Genomic DNA, 16,661 nt, shown 5'->3' with positions numbered 1-16,661 from the left:
GTGAGGAGGGGGAGTTTGGTTGCAAGCAGCCTGGGGTGAGACTGGTGTTGTGATGGCAACAAGTTGGCTGGGGGGAGAAGTATGTCACGTGCCAATGTGCCCTCAGGCCGGCCTATTGCCCCAGGATGTGATGGGATGGAGAGACCGTGCGTGTGGGAGGGGTGGCTGCTCACCACCACGCTCCCAACATCACTGGAAGTGCAAGCAAGTCACTGCTTCACCTGGAAGGATGTTGTGGTCCATGGATGGTGGGAAGCGAGGAGGTGAGAAGACAAGTGTGGCATCTCCTGTGGAATGTACAATGCATATCTATAATCAGTAAAATGACCCTTTTAAGACCAGTTTTGAGTCTACACCCACATAGCTCTGGAGTAAGCATGTTCAAAATGCCCGACTTTCCTGAAGACTCCCTCTGGTTGCACGGGAAAGTAACGAGAGAAGTGAAGTTGTCTCTGGAGACGGTGGAGTGAACAACTGAACTGCGGATGGGAATGGTACTAAATGCTCAAAGGAAGATTGTGATGGTGGAGGGGGAGGGGGGAGGTGTCTCAGAGGTGTGGAAATGATTGGGAAAACTCAAGATCAGTCAGGGAATAATCAGACTAATCTGGGATTTGCCTGCTTGTCAAAGGCAGATGTAATCTGACCAAATGATTGAATGGTTCTGGAGGTAACACAATACTGATACAATAGCTGTGTTTTACATGGACTGAATGAAGCAAGACATCTGACCAGATCCTGCTTGTGGAAACTGGTCCACAGGGTTAGGGCTCATGGGGTTCAGGACAAGTGGGCAAAGTGGATCCACAAGTAACTTGGCAACACAACACAACACAACACAGAGGGTGTGGTGTCCTGGGTGATATGCTGGGACCCTTGCTGTTTGTAACTTGAACGGAGAGCAGAGGGATCTAGGAGTGCCCGTACATAGTTCCTTGAAGGTGGAGTCGCAGGTAGATAAGGTGGTAAAAAGTTTTCAGCACTTTGGCCTTCATCGGTCAGTATTGAGGATGGGGGCTGTCATGTTGCATAAGGCGTTGGTGAGGCCACATTTATAGTATTATGTTCAGTTTTAGGCACTATGTTATAGGACAGAGGTTGTCAAGCTGGAAAGGTGCAGGGTAGATTGACGAGGATGTCACCAGAGTGTGAGCGGGGCTGGGCCCAGTGCCTGGGTGCAATGTCTTTCTCTCTGGTCCCACACTGCCCCCTGCTGTACACCCCAGCCCAGTGCAGTGACACCAGAGAGAGCCCCAGCACTCTCCAGCAAGCAACTGCAGATGCTGCTTCAAGAAACATCCAGACAGCTGCATGAATAGGACAGGTTTAGAGGGATATGGGGCAAACGCAGGCAGGTGGGACTAGTGTTGTTGGTGTGGGCAGGTTGGGCCGAAGGACCTGTTTCCACGCTGTAAGACTCTTTGACTATGACTGAGATGTTAGTTTATACCAAACAAAGACATCAAGTGCTGGAGTAACTCAGAGGGGCCAGGCAGCATCCCTGGAGAAACAGGATGGGTGACGTTTTGGGTCGGAAGAGCTGTACCAGAGTTTCCACGCTGTATCTTTAAACTAAATGCAGGAACAGAATTAGGCCATTCGGCCCATCAAGTTTACTCCACCATTCGATAGTGGCTGATCTACAGTATCTTTCCTTCTCAACCCCATTCTCTTGCCTTCTCCCTGTAACCTTAACCCTTGCTAACCAAGAACGTATCAATCTCGGCTTTCAAAATATCCAAAGATTTAGTCTCCACCGCCGTCTGTGGCAATGAATTCCACAGTTTCACTGTCGTCTGACTCAAGAAACATCTCTTTCATCTCCTTTCTAAAGGGATGTCCTTTTATTCTGAGGCTGTGCCCCCTAGACACAGGCATGTGGGACTAGAACAGAGTAGGGAGGAGGTGGGAGGAGCGTGTCTTCTTGCGTACAGCATGCACAGCCTAAAGTTGTGGGACAACTTGTTCTATTTGATCTTATTTAATTATGCACGCCGGGTTGATTGCATTCGGCGATACAGGGCGGCCCAAGTGAAGGTTGCAATCTCCCACCCAGGAGGAGCAGTAATATTAAGGATGAGTGTGACTGTACGGAGTACAGTGAGTTTGACTGCAGGCTTGGGCTCTTCCTGGTGTTTTGTGGGCGGCACTCAGCGGGTAGAACTGCTGCCTCACAGCGCCAGAGACTCGGGTTTGATTCTGATCACGGGTGCTGTCTGTGTGGAGTTTGCATGTTCTCCCTGTGACCGCCTGACTGTTATCCAGGTGCTCTCAGATGTCCTGGTCCGGAACACCTCAACAAGGGCGCAGATACGGCGTAGACGGAGGAATTGGGAGTAGGGGATAGAGTCTTTGCAGGAAGCAGGGTGGGAAGAAATGTAGTGGAGATAGTTGTGGATTGTAATCGACGTGTCGACAGTCTGTCTCCTGGAGATGGTGAGATCAAGGAAGGGGAGGGTGGTGTCCAAAAACATTCCCCCCTGCCTGATGTCATTCCAGCTGATAGACACCAAATGCTGCAGGAACTCAGCTCAGCTGGAGAAAAGGGATAGGTGATGTTTTGGGTTGAGACCCTTCTTCACCCATTCCTTCTCTCCAGAGATGCTGCCTGTCCCGCTGAGTTACTGCAGCATTTTGTGTCTATCTTCAATGTAAACCAGCATCTGCTGTTCCTTCCTGCACATCATTCCAACTATGTCATTCCCTCTGGCTGATGGTGGGTAGAGTTCCCGAGAGCCATTAGGAAGACAGGTAAGAGACAGTCTCTCTCTCCCCCTGCACTATCCTCCCCCCTCCTCTCACCTCCTCATTGCCCCCCTTACTTCTCCCTCCTGCCTGCCCCTCCACCACCCCTCAGGCCTACTTTCCCCACCCCTCTACTCATCACAGAGGCATCTATCTGCTGCTCTCGTTTGGGGAATGGGCATGAATTTATTCAAATAGTCACATCATGCTAGATTCTCATTTCAATAGATGAAGGTGTGTATATTTGGATAGCTTCCTTGCTTCAAGATAACATTGAGGAAGAGCAAGCATGAAGCAGTAGTGATGGATGCCAGCACTCAGTCATGCTGTGTCAGGCACTGGGTCAATAAAGGGCAGGAACAGGTCGTTGACCTCAGCTCTGTGCCTCTGCCGAATGGTCTCATCCTGCTCCGTGATGATCTTGTGAGCGGTGCGACGCAGGGCCAGGTTTTCAGCAACGTTGTGTGGGACTGGCTTGGGTGGGTCTAGGGGTGTGCGGTTGGAGCTGGGGGTCCGGGGCCCTCTCACCTTCACCTTCGTACAGCAGGCCTGAGTGAGCAAATGCACGGGTCAGCCAGGAGCAGAGAGCTGAGTGAAGCATACCCATCCCCTCAGCTTGTTGGAAGGAAACGCATCAAGGTGCAGGGACCATACACAGGTATCAAGGTGCAGGGACCATACACAGGTATCAAGGTACAGGGACCATACACAGGTATCAAGGTGCAGGGACCATACACACGTATCAAGGTGCAGGGACCATACACAGGTATCAAGGTGCAGGGACCATACACAGGTATCAAGGTGCAGGGACCATACACAGGTATCAAGGTACAGGGACCTACACAGGTATCAAGGTACAGGGACTGTACACACGCATTAGCAGAGACCGTACACACTCATGAAAGTACATGGTCCATTCCCACCCATGAAGGTACAGGGATGTACTCAAAGTCCGCAGCGTACGCTGTCTCATGACGACACAACACAGGGTAGTGGCCAGGTGGGCACGGACAAGCACAGGTCCATCCACTGGGCCCAGGTACCAGGTGCAAGGAGAGCACGTACGGTCCATATGCCCCACACTCAGCTCCTCAGCCATCTCCAAAAACAACAACAGAGGTAACAAGTCCTCGGCAACAGTGAGGGATGTCTGAGTCCCTATCACGTGCCCCAACACAATGATGGAAGAAATGAACATCAACAATACCTGCTGATTTGTGCTGAAGAGGTTTCCTCTCTCCAGGTGAGCCCAGCCCACCAGCAGCACCAAGCACCTCCTTTATTCTCACATCCCATTTACATTGACCCCCAGGAGACAGTTCCAAGGTTCTAGGAGCAGAATCAGGCCATTCAGCCCATCAAGTCTACTCCATCTTTCAATCGTGGCAGATCTATCTTCCCCGCTCAACCCCATTCTCCTTCCTTCTCCCCATAATCCTAATAACTGAGGTGGCTTCATTTATCATCGGTGTCATTGAGTGATTGTGGACATGTGACACCTGGAATGGTCATTCAGTTGGTACCTGTGTTGCCGGTTCACTTCTCTCTGGTTTTTGCTCCAGGTTCTTCAGAGTTTTCTTGTGCCAGAGCTCCATGTCCCGTATGTGGGCTTGTTGCTGAGAATGTAGAGAGGCCAACCTGTTCACCAGGCCACGCTTCACCTGCACCTCATTTGAGGTGGCTCTGACAGAGAGCCATGGAGCCTGCATCATCACCTGTGGGAGAGAGGGAGAGGGAGAGGTGGGTGATTCACAACGTCACCAGTGTGAGGAGGGCTGAACCCAGGCCGTGCTGAGCTACTGAGTGCGCCTCCTACATGTCAGTCTTATTACAGTTCATAAGTTATAGCAGCAGAATTAGGCCATTCGGCCCATCAAGTCTACTCCACTAGTGCGAGAGTGTAGGACCAGAGGCCATAGTTTCAGAATAAAATCTTCTCCTTTTCTTGACGTTCTTGAGACTAAGAACTCTGTACAATGCCTCTGTATTGTGTACAGTATTTCTCTTTCATTATCTCCTTATGTTGGTTCACCTGTTCATACATTGCCCTCCATAATGTTTGGGACAAAAACCCATCATTTATTTATTTGCCTCTGTGCTCCATCATTTGAGATTTGTAATAGAAAAAAATCACATGTGGTTAAAGTGCAGATTGTCAAATTTTATTAAAGGGTATTTTTATACTTTTTAGTTTCACCATGTAGAAATTACAGCCATGTGTCCCAAACATTATGGTGCCCTGAAATGGGGGGACTATGTATAAACACTGCTGGAATTACTACATGGTGAAACCAAAATGTATAAAAATGGCCTTTATTAAAATCTGACAATCTGCACTTGAACCACATTTATTTTTTTCTATTACAAATCTCAAAGTGTGGAGTACAGAGGCAAATAAATAAATGATGGGTCTTTGTCCCCAACATTATGGAGGGTTCTAGAAGCAGAATGAGGCCATTCAGCCCATCAAGTCTACTCCACCATTCAATCATGGCTGATGTATCTCTTCCTCTCAACCCCATTCTCCTGCCTTCTCCCCATAACCCCTGACCCCTGTTCTAATTAAGAATCTATCTATCTCCACCTTAAAAGTATCCATTGACTTGGCCTCCACAGCCGTCTGTGGCAATAAATTCCACAGATTCACCCCTCTGACTAAAGACCATTTGTGGGCAGTAACCATCATTATGATGCCTGTCTGTGGACTGTGTGTGGGGTTACTGGAGGGATGTCATGTTAGTGTCCATTTGTCCAGTGTGTTGGCCTTTACCTGATGTCTTAGTACCAGCAACGGCTTCAGGGTATTTAGACAGACTTTGGAGGTTGCTGCCACCGTCCTCTCAATGTCTGTGGCCAATCCATGAGCATCTTGTTTGGACAGTGTATCACTTGCCAGTGATGTTTCTGAAGCACGGTGTCTGTTTTTCACGTTTTTTCTTGCAGCCATTCCCCCAGGACACTGTTTAGTTTTCTTGCCTCTCGTGTTGTTTCCTGAGATTCCCTGTGGACCTTGTCTGATTTTCCTGCTCTTGTCCACATGCGTGTCCTGGGAACCTGGTCCGCCTTTGTTGCCTGAAACCCTGCACGTCAATGGCTCCTGAGGCTCCTGACTGGATTGCTTCTCCTCTGGTGTTAAACTCTCCTGGGATCTGGGAACGGACAGCTCGTCTGTGGATGGCAAACCTTCCACGCGACTCTGCTCCATTTGTCCACTGGTCAATGGCAGAGTTTCCTGACCATCCTGTGGGCTCAACTCCTCTCCTTGTTCTGCCGCTTGCTGGGGACTTTGTGTGGACTGACCCTCTCTCCGTGCTATGGTTTCCTGAGGCTCCTGTGTGGACTGTTGCTCTCGCACCTCAGTTGAAGAGCAATGCCCAGGGTCCAGCTGACGTTGCCTTTGTGGAAACCGAGGGTGTAGGGCTAGGAATAGGTTGAGGCTCCCCACTTGTAGTGACCTGTGGAAGAGAAGAAGGACCTGAATTGATAACATTCTTGAGCCACTGTATCTACAAATGGTGAACCCTTATACAGCCTAATCAGGCCTGTCTATTCCCAATCATCAGTAAAGAGATTAGAGGTGTAAAGGAGCAAGGAATTAGCAATAAGATGCTTATCACTGGCCAGTTTGGGCTGGGCTGGGAACTCTCAGTTCTAGACCACAGCTCTCTGACCTCTAGAGGTGAGGTGAGTGATTGCTCTTGAATCCATGCAGCATCTGTGGCAGTGTAGTAACATGGTAACCCGATAGAACTCAAGTCGATGGGAACTAAGGGAGAACACTCCGATGTTGTAGTCATTCATTTCACAGAGGGAGCTGCTGGAGACCAATGTCCTGCTTCACCAGTCACCCTCCTTCCATCATAAGCTCAGAATGATCATTGCTAATTGCACAATGTTTATATGACACAAGACACTAGGCTTCTTTTGTGTGGATACAGTGCTGTTCCCACCATGGACTGCCCTGGCAGAATAAATACCTCTCCATCTACTCTGATGGACCTTCATCTGTCTAGAAAGACAAACCTAGTGAATGGCGACTGTGCTTCAGACAACATTAACCAGGTATCTGGAAAACTTCTAAACCTGCCTTCATTCCCTCCGAGACCATACACCCATTTGTTCTTCTGTTCTGTTGAGCAATGCAGCCGTGACACTCGACACTCTTGATGGGACAGGGATATATATTCCCATTTGACACTTATCTTTCATTCAATAGAACTTGCCTAAACGCTAATTTTCTGCTTGATGGAAAAAATGTCCCTGTTACAGCATCTTATCTCTACATATAGTCAATGATTCTTCCTTCCCCAGTCTCTGAGGTAGACAAAAAGTCAGTGCTGGAGTAACTCAGCGGGTCAGGCAGCATCTGTGGAGACCATGGATAGGTGACGTTTCACAGAGTGCTGGAGTAACTCAGCGGGTCAGGCAACATCTGTGGAGAACATGGATAGGTGACGTTTCACAGAGTGCTGGAGTAACTCAGCGGGTCAGGCAGCATCTGTGGAGAACATGGATTTTATTCTGAGGCTGTGACCTCTGGTCCTAGACTTTCCCACCAGTTGAAACATCATCTCCACATCCACTCTATCCAGGCCTTTCACTATTCAGTAAGTTTCAATGAGATTCCCTCTCATCCTTCTAAACTCCAGCAAGTAGAGGCCCAGTGCCGTCAAACGCTCATTAGTAACAAAGGTCATAAGGAATAGGTGTAGAATTAGGCCATTCGGCCCATCTAGTCCTCTCTACCATTCAATCATGGCTGATCTATCTCTCCTCCTAACCCCATTCTCCTGCCTTCTCCCCATAATTCTGACACCCGTACTGATCAAGATCACGACGTGCTCAGGTGCCTGTCGCCCGCAGTGTGTGGAGCGTCACTATGTGTCACTGTGTGTGTGTGTCACTGTGTGTGTGTGTGTCACTGTGTGTGTGTGTGTCACTGTGTGTGTGTGTGTTACTGTGTGTGTGTGTGTGTGTGTCACTGTGTGTGTGTGTCACTGTGTGTGTCACTGTGTGTGTGTGTGTCACTGTGTGTGAGTGTGTCACTGTGTGTGTGTGTCACTGTGAGTGTGTCTCTGTGTGTGTGTCGCTGTGTGTGTGTCACTGTGTGTGTCACTGTGTGTGTGTGACTGTGTGTCACTGTGTGTGTGTCACTGTGTGTGTGTCACTGTGTGTGTGTGTCACTGTGTGTGTCACTGTGTGTGTCACTGTGTGTGTGTGTGTGTGTGTGTCACTGTGTGTGTGTCACTGTGTGTGTGTCACTGTGTGTGTGTCACTGTGTGTGTGTCACTGTGTGTGTGTCACTGTGTGTGTGTGTGTGTGTGTGTGTGTGTGTGTGTGTCTGTGTGTGTGTGTCACTGTGTGTGTGTCACTGTGTGTGTGTGTGTGTCACTGTGTGTGTCACTGTGTGTGTCACTGTGTGTCACTGTGTGTGTGTCACTGTGTGTGTGTCACTGTGTGTGTGTCACTGTGTGTGTCACTGTGTGTGTCACTGTGTGTGTCAATGTGTGTGTGTGTGTGTCACTGTGTGTGTGTCACTGTGTGTGTCACTGTGTGTGTGTGTGTGTGTGTGCGTCACTGTGTGTGTGTCACTGTGTGTGTGTGTCACTGTGTGTGTGTCACTGTGTGAGTGTGTCACTGTGTGTGTGTCACTGTGTGTGTGTGTCACTGTGTGTGTGTGTCACTGTGTGAGTGTGTCACTGTGTGAGTGTGTCACTGTGCATCATTGTGTGTGTGTCACTGTGTGTGTGTCACTGTGTGTGTGTCACTGTGTGTGTGTGTCACTGTGCATCACTGCTACCAGTGTTGGCTCCGGTTGCCATGTGGGTGCACGCACTTGTTCTGAGCACGAGGGTTGTGTAGCAAGAACAATCCAGCCTGTTCATATCCAATGACCTGCAGGAAATCTCTGAGGTGGGGCTGGTTCCAAAGTGAAGCCACTGCTTTTTCTCCGTCAGCCGAGGGCACATGGCGGGAGGTGACTGGGACTTCTTCAACTGTAGCGGGATGAAAGAGAGAAGAGAGGTTCAGGATTAAAGAATGGAAAGCAACGCCACTAACCTACCAGGTGACATTGTCATTCTTCTAGAAGGGCTGTCAGCTCTATCTAACTCTCTCTTGAAAGCATCCAGAGAATTGGCCTCCACTGCCTTCTGAGGCAGAGAATTACACAGATTCACAACTCTCTGGGTGAAAAAGTTTTTCCTCATCTCAGTTCTAAACGGACTTCCCCTTATTCTTAAACTGTGGCCCCTGGTTCTGGATTCCTCCGACATCGGGAACATGTTTCCTGCCTCTCTCTTGTCCGATAATATCCCTTAATAATGTTATATGTTTTTATATGATCCCCTCTCCTCCTTCTAAATTCCAGTGAATACAAGCCCAGTTGTTTTATTTTTTCATCGTATGACAGTCTCGACATCCCAGGAATTAACCTTGTAAACCTACGCTGCACTCCCTCAATAGCAAGAATGTCCTTCCTCAAATTAGGAGACCAAAACTGCATCAATGCTCCAGGTGAGGTCTCACTAGGGCCCTGTACAACTGCGGAAGGACCTCTTTGCTTCTAACCTCAAATCTTCTGGTTATGAAGGCCAACATGCCATTAGTTTTCTTCACTGCCCGACCCGCTGACTTACTCCAGCACTCAGTGGCCTTTCAGGCTAACTGGTATATAGTTTGCTATTTTATTCTCTTCCTCCTTTTATAAAGATTTGTGCTACACTTACTGTCTTCCAATCTGCCAAAATCCAGGGAATTTTGGGAGATGATCACCACTGCAGTTTAATATGAAACATTTCAAAGACCCGCTTAGAATAAAAGCTGGTAGTTTGGGAACACATGTGCTGAACAGACACTTGAACCGACTGCCAAAATTGAGTAGAGTATATACAAGACATGTACAGTGGCTTGCAAAAGTATTCATACCCCTTGAACTTTTCCACATTTTGTCACGTTACAACCACAAACATAAATGTATTTTATTGGGATTTTATGTGATAGACTAGCACCAGGCCAATGAGACCGCACCGACCAGTGATCCCTGCACACTAACACCAGGCCAATGAGACCACACCGACCAGTGATCCCTGCACACTAACACTATCCTACACACACTCGGGTCAATTTACAATTTTACCAAATCCAATTAACCTGCAAACCTGAACAACTTTGGAGTGTGGGAGGAAACCAGAGCACCTGGAGAAAACCCACGCAGGTCACGGGGAGAGCAAACAAACTCCGTACAGACAGCACCCATAGTCAGGATTGAACCTGGGTCTCTAGCGCTGTGAGGCAGCAACTCTACTGCTGCACCACCGTGCTGCCCGTCTAGCAGAGCAGCAATGACCCCGTGGCCAGGAGCGCTGCAAACGGCAATGAATGTGCAGTATTGACCTAAACCATTCCATTGTGGAATAACTGCATGTTTAGGGTCGTGATAGCTGCTGAAGGAACTAGCAGCATCCCCAGTACCAGTCTTTTGGGGAAACAGAGAGCTGGTTTTTCTTCCAGCCAGCCTTCATGTTAGTGGAGCTGGACCGAGGCAAAGAGTTAATGGCTTCCCTTTTCCCTGCTGAAGAAAAGCATCCCCACAGGTGATGGGGCCACCACCATGTTTCACAGTGGGGATGGTGTGTTCAGGGGGATGTGCAGTGTTAGTTTTCCACCACACATAGCGTTTTGCATTTAGGCCAAAAACTTCAATTTTGGTCTCATCTGACCAGAGCACCTTCCTCCACATGTTTGCTGGGTCCCCCACATGGCCTGTGGCAAACTGCAAACTGGACTTCTTATGGCTTTTTTTCAACAATGGCTTTCTTCTTGCCACTCTCCATAAAGGCCCGATTTGTGGGGTGCACGACTAATAGTTGTCCTGTGGACAGATTCTCCCACCTGGGCTGTGGATCTCTGCAGCTCCTCCAGAGTTACCATGGGCCTCTTGGCTGCTTCTCTAATCAATGCTCTCCTTGCCCGGCCTGTCAGTTTAGGTGGACGGCCATGTCTTGGTAGGTTTGCAGTTGTGCCATACTCTTTCCATTTTCGGATGATGGATTGAACAGTGCTCCGTGAGATGTTCAAAGCTTGGGATATTTTTTATAACCTAACCCTGCTTTAAACTTCTCCACAACTTTATCCCTGACCTGTCTGGTGTGTTCCTTGGGATTCATGATGCTGTTTGTTCACTAATATTCTCTAACAAACCTCTGAGGCCTTCACAGAACAGCTGTATTTATACTGAGATTAGATTACACACAAGTGGACTCTATTTACTAATTAGGTGACTTCTGAAGGCAATTGGTTGCACTGGATTTTATTTAGGGGTATCAGAGTAAAGGGGGCTGAATACTTTTGCACGCCACACTTTTCAGTTTTTTATTTGTAAAAAAATTTGAAAACCATGTATCATTTTCCTTCCACTTCACAATTATGCGCCACTTTGTGTTGGTCTATCACATAAAATCCCAATAAAATACATTTACGTTTGTGGTTGTAACGTGACAAAATGTGGAAAAGTTCAAGGGGTATGAATACTTTTGCAAGCCACTGTAACTGCTTCTAGTTATATCTTATATAAAACTCCCACACCAACATCACCTGGCCTACGCATTTTATCCAAAGAGCCTGTACACCAGGGTGAGCATGTGAGGTTGCAGGATCATTATAAAACAAAACAAACTACCCTTTAATTCTTCACCACTGCCCACGTTTGGAATGTATACGTACCAGCTTAGGAGGGGAAGATTGTCTGTCGTTTAGTTTAGGTTAGAGATACAGCGTTGAAACGGGCCCTTCAGCCCAATGAGACCACACTGACCGGTGATCCCTGCACACTAACACTATCCTACATACACTCGGGTCAATTTACAATTTTACCAAATCCAATTAACCTGCAAACCTGAACAACTTTGGAGTGTGGGAGGAAACCAGAGCACCTGGAGAAAACCCACGCAGGTCACGGGGAGAGCAAACATACTCCGTACAGACAGCACCCATAGTCAGGATTGAACCTGGGTCTCTAGCGCTGTGAGGCAGCAACTCTACTGCTGCACCATCGTGCTGCCCGTCTAGCAGAGCAGCAATGACCCCGTGGCCAGGAGCGCTGCAAACGGCAATGGTGTGCAGTATTGACCTGGGGTTTTGCTGTGGAATAACGGCAAAGCTACTGTGTTGATAGCAGCTGATGGAACTAGCAGCATCCAGGAGGTACCGGGGCTGGGGAAACAGAGCTGGTTTATCAGCCAGCCTTCATGTTAGTGGAGCTGGACCGAGGCAAAGAGTTAATGGCGTTGAAGTTTTACATAGTGGGGGGGGGGAGGGGACTGATACATAGGGGTGGGGGGGGTAGGGAGGGGACTGATACATAGGGGGGGGGGGAGGGGGGGGGGGGGGGGGGGGGGGAGGGACTGATACATAGTGGTGGGGGGGGGGATACATAGTGGTGGGGGGGGGGGGGGGACTGACGAGGGGAACATTTAGAAACATAAAGGGTAAGAACAAAGCAATAGAGTAGAGAGTTACAATGGGGGTTGGTGAGCAGCCCATCAGCCACTTCAGTGTGAGGGACAGTGAATACAAACATATGAGCAAGGGTGGACCAACAAGAGGGGATAATGGTGAAGTTGCACCATGTGTGAGCAACAGCCTGGTGGCAAGGAAGGTGTGATGATACATACCAAAGTAATGAGCTGCTCTAAGATGTCACAGGTCAAGGGAAGGATCCAGATCAAGGCATTAACACACTGACTGCAGGCGCTGAGATCTGAAATCACACAAACATATCACCCCCATGAAAAATGTCCACTTCCCACAATCTCATCAACATTTCTACTTTTCACTGGTGGCTGTTTTGCACATACTGGCTGCCTAGAGCAGGCAATAGTTTACTGTCTACATTAATGCCACACGTTCCCAGAAGTACGGTGACTTGCCAACCTGGCTCATCATCTCACATCTAGGACAAGGCTTCAGGGTCAAACCCTTCTTGGGAAAATGAGAAAGCCGACAGCTCCGAATGGTGTATTGCGGAGTTGTGACTCAATGCCCAAAATCAGAATACCTTCACTGAAAAACTGCCAATCTACGGACATGCTCATTCTTTCCGCAGTTTATTTCATCGTCTGTTACTCAGATTAACTCTGCACCCTCTATTCTTCTGCAGTTTAATTACTCTATCTTTCTCTACTCCCACACAACTCCTCTCTTCCACAACCCATTGCATTCTCCAGCTCTGCACTCGCTTAAAGTCTGTTCATTTACTCCAGTCTGTAAGTCATAGAAATAAACTCTTCAGTCAACTGGGTCCAGCCAATCATCAAACACCTATTTACACTAATCCTACGCCAATTCCATTTTATGTTCCCCACATTGCCATCAACTATCCCTCTACACACACTAGGGGCAATTAACCTACCAACCCGCACGTCTCTGTAATGTGTGAGGAAACTGGAGCGCCCACTGGATAAATGGGGAAGTCGTGCAAACTCCACACAGACAGTCTCTGCTGCTGTGGTGCCTTGTGCAAGATAACAGTAAAGTGAGGTTGAGCAGTATTTTGTTTCAGTCTGAGGGGCCTTCAAGCTTGTCTGGTTAATGATGGAGACTCGGTTAAATCATTTTTGATGCAAATATGTTTAAGTTATGCAAGTGCTGACTGTACTGCAAGATTCTAACTATTTGTTTTAAAGTTATTCTCAGTCATTTTAAATCAGGTTTGACTGCCACTAAACTGCTTGTTTCATAAAACAAAATAATACCAGATTAGATTCCTTTTTTGGCTCATGTGAGGGAGAGGGAGGGAGTGAGTGTGTCAGGAGAGTGAGTGTGTCAGGGAGAGGGAGTGAGTGTGTCAAGAAAGTGAGTGAGTGTGTCAGGTAGAATGAGTGGGTGTGTCAGTTAGTGGGTGTGTCAGGGGAGAGTGAGTGGGTGTGTCAGGGAGTGAGTGTGTTGGGGAAGGGAGTGAGTGTGTCTGGGAGAGTGAGTGGATGTGGCCAGGGAGTTGATGTGTGGGTCGGAGTGAGTGGGTGTGTCAGGGAGTTGGTGTGTCAGGGAGTGAGTGTGTCGGGGAGTGAGTGTGTCGGGGAGTGGGTGTGTCAGGGAGTGGGTGTGTCAGGGAGTGGGTGTGTCGGGTAGTGAGTGTGTCGGGGAGTGGGTGTGTCGGGGAGTGAGTGTGTCAGGGAGTGGGTGTGTCGGGTAGGGAGTGGGTGTGCCGGGGAGTGAGTGTGTCGGGGAGTGGGTGTGTCAGGGAGGGAGTGGGTGTGTCAGGGAGTGGGTGTGTCAGGGATGGGTGTGTCAGGGGAGTGGGTGTGTCAGGGAGTGGGGTGTGTGTAGGGAGTGAGTGTGTCAGGGAGTGGGTGTGTCGGGGAGTGGGTGTGTCGGGGAGTGGGTGTGTCGGGGAGTGAGTGTGTCAGGGAGTGGGTAAGTGTGTCAGGGAGTGGGTGTGTCAGGGGAGTGAGTGTGTCGGGGAGTGGGTGTGTGGGGGGAGTGGGTGTGTCAGGGAGTGGGGGTGTGTCAGGGAGTGGTGTGTCGGGGGAGTGGGTGTGTCAGGGAGTGGAGTGTGTCGGGGAGTGGAGTGTGTCAGGGAGTGAGTGTGTCGGGGAGTGGGTGTGTCGGGGAGTGTGTGTGTCAGGGAGTGGGTGTGTCAGGTAGTGAGTGTGTCAGGGAGTGGGTGTGTCGGGGAGTGAGTGTGTCGGGGAGTGGGTGTGTCAGGGAGTGAGTGTGTCAGGGAGGGGGTGTGTCGGGGAGTGAGTGTGTCAGGGAGTGGGTATGTCGGGGAGTGAGTGTGTCAGGGAGTGGGTGTGTCAGGGAGTGAGTGTGTGTCCGGGAGTGGGTGTGTCGGGAGTGAGTGTGTCGGGGGAGTTTGTGTGTCGGGGAGTGAGTGTGTCGGGGAGTGGGTGTGTCGGGAGTGGGTGTGTCGGGGAGTGAGTGTGTCAGGGAGTGGGTGTGTCAGGGAGTGGTGTGTGTCAGGGGTGTGGTGTGTCGGGGAGTGGTGTGTGTCGGGGAATGTGAGTGTGTCGGGGAGTGTGGGTGTGTGAGTGTGTCGGGGAGTGGGTGTGTCGGGGAGTGGGGTGTGTCGGGGAGTGGGTGTGTCGGGGAGTGGGTGTGTCAGGGAGTGGGTGTGTCGGGGAGTGGGTGTGTCAGGGAGTGGGTGTGTCAGGGAGTGGGTGTGTCGGGGAGTGGGTGTGTCAGGGAGTGGGTGTGTCGGGTAGTGGGTGTGCCGGGGAGTGAGTGTGTCGGGGAGTGGGTGTCGGGTAGGGAGTGTGTCGGGGAGTGGGTGTGTCGGGGAGGGGGTGTGTCGGGTAGGGAGTGAGCTTGTAGGTGTGTCGGGGGGGTGTGAGTGTGTCAGGGAGTGGGTGTGTCGGGTAGGGAGTGAGCTTGTAGGTGTGTCGGGGGTGTGAGTGTGTCAGGGAGTGAGTGTGTCAGGTGAGTGTGTCGGGGAGTGAGTGTGTCGGGGAGTGGGTGTGTCAGGGAGTGAGTGTGTGAGTGTGTCGGGGAGTGAGTGTGTCGGGGAGTGGGTGTGTCGGGGAGTGAGTGTGTCGGGGAGTGGGTGTGTCGGGGAGTGAGTGTGTCAGGGAGTGAGTGTGTCAGGGAGTGGGTGTGTCGGGTAGGGAGTGTGTCAGGGAGTGGGTGTGTCGGGTAGGGAGTGAGTGGGTCGGGTAGGGAGGGTGTCGGGGAGGGGGCGTGTCGGGGAGTGGGTGTGTCGGGTAGGGAGTGAGCTTGTAGGTGTGTGATAGCAGTGAAGCTGATGCTGGGTGAGCAGGCGGGTGAGCACGTGAGTGACTGGAGGAGTCGGCGTCGTGTGTAATTTGTAGCCAGACCGGTTTAGCTGAGGTTTGAGCATAGATTGACCAGCGACTGACCAATGAGAGCAGCAACCACTTGCTGGGCAACTCCAAGGAGTTTGTCTGGGTTCCAGTGTGGGAAGATGGCAGCCACAGGGTGAGCGTGGGAGAAGGTGGGCATGAAGTTCTTCTCCACACTGCCACGATTGGCCTTGCCCCTGGCCAGCCACAGGTGACGGGCGTCCACTTTGGGTGGGTAAGGCACCAAGGACTGGAAGTGAAAGCCCAACAGCTTCAGCATGGAGTACACTCCCGGGATGTTGATGATATTTGCAGTCAGCTTCACTGTGCAGTGATCTGTGGAGAGACAAACAGATGATCAGAACTAACAGCTGGCAGTTACTTTAACCATCATTACCAGTACACATAGCAACTCCCTCACTGATCAAATCCTGTAGATCACAAATTGGGAAGCAAGTAGGAACAGGGTACTGATTGTGTATGATCAGCCATGATCTTATTGAATGGTGGTGCCGGCTCGAAGGGCCTTACTCCTGCACCTATTGTCTATGTTTCTCTTCTGTACATTGTCTTCCAACCTCTCTCTCCCAATCTCCCTAATCCGAAACGTCACACCTATCCATTCCCTCCACGGACGCTGCCTAACCAGACTGTGCTCGTATCACCAACATACTCTCATGGCAATGATATGCAATAGGGTCAACTCAGTACACATCTGGCAGCTCACAATCAACTGTCTGTAAGATGGTCAGCAGAAATGCTCACCATTGCTCAGGGCTCAGCATATCCCTCACCTTACTGCCACTAGAGGCCAGGAGGAAAGGTCTGGTTTAATCAAGGCATGCAGAGAGCTCATCATCACTTGAAGTGAGACGCCGTGGTGAAAGGACGTGAAGTTGCCTGTGGTCACAGGGGGCCTTTGTGTAAACACTCACCTGCATTGGTGTCCGAGAGCCTCCTGCATGCCTCGCTCATCAGCATGTGCAGCAGTTTCAACACAGCTGACATGGAGCCCTGGTTCACGAGCAGTTCTTCAATACTCTTCTGTATCTGTAAAAGAAGGTCCTCTCGATCTGGAACTGAAGCAATGGAGACCCTGTTAGTTCAGGCACTGTG

At 50.0% G+C, this 16,661-nt stretch overlaps 1 protein-coding gene across 5 annotated transcripts in view; it reads right to left on the bottom strand.

Annotated features, from left to right (window-relative positions):
• Positions 1-2,877: 2,877 nt before the first annotated feature.
• LOC129712165 (tetratricopeptide repeat protein 28-like) overlaps positions 2,878-16,661 on the bottom strand; it is a 94,298-nt gene continuing 80,514 nt past the window's right edge. For 3 of the 5 annotated variants that reach the window (XM_055660407.1, XM_055660406.1, XM_055660408.1), the window contains 7 exons: positions 16,481-16,624; positions 15,603-15,881; positions 12,420-12,505; positions 8,641-8,741; positions 5,516-6,200; positions 4,269-4,460; positions 2,878-3,294 (listed from right to left, as the gene is read on the bottom strand). In XM_055660407.1, the coding sequence (XP_055516382.1) occupies positions 3,067-3,294; positions 4,269-4,460; positions 5,516-6,200; positions 8,641-8,741; positions 12,420-12,505; positions 15,603-15,881; positions 16,481-16,624 (1,715 nt within the window). In that variant the 3' untranslated portion in view covers positions 2,878-3,066. Of the gene's footprint in view, positions 3,295-4,268; positions 4,461-5,515; positions 6,201-8,581; positions 8,742-12,419; positions 12,506-15,602; positions 15,882-16,480; positions 16,625-16,661 lie in introns of those variants that run through there. The other 2 variants (XM_055660409.1, XM_055660410.1) reach the window with 2 other exon arrangements.

This window comes from Leucoraja erinacea, chromosome 31 (genome assembly GCF_028641065.1).
Source record: "Leucoraja erinacea ecotype New England chromosome 31, Leri_hhj_1, whole genome shotgun sequence".
Lineage (NCBI taxonomy): Eukaryota > Metazoa > Chordata > Chondrichthyes > Rajiformes > Rajidae > Leucoraja > Leucoraja erinaceus.
Note: the sequence above shows the minus strand (reverse complement) of the source record. Positions and strands in the feature narration are given on the sequence as shown.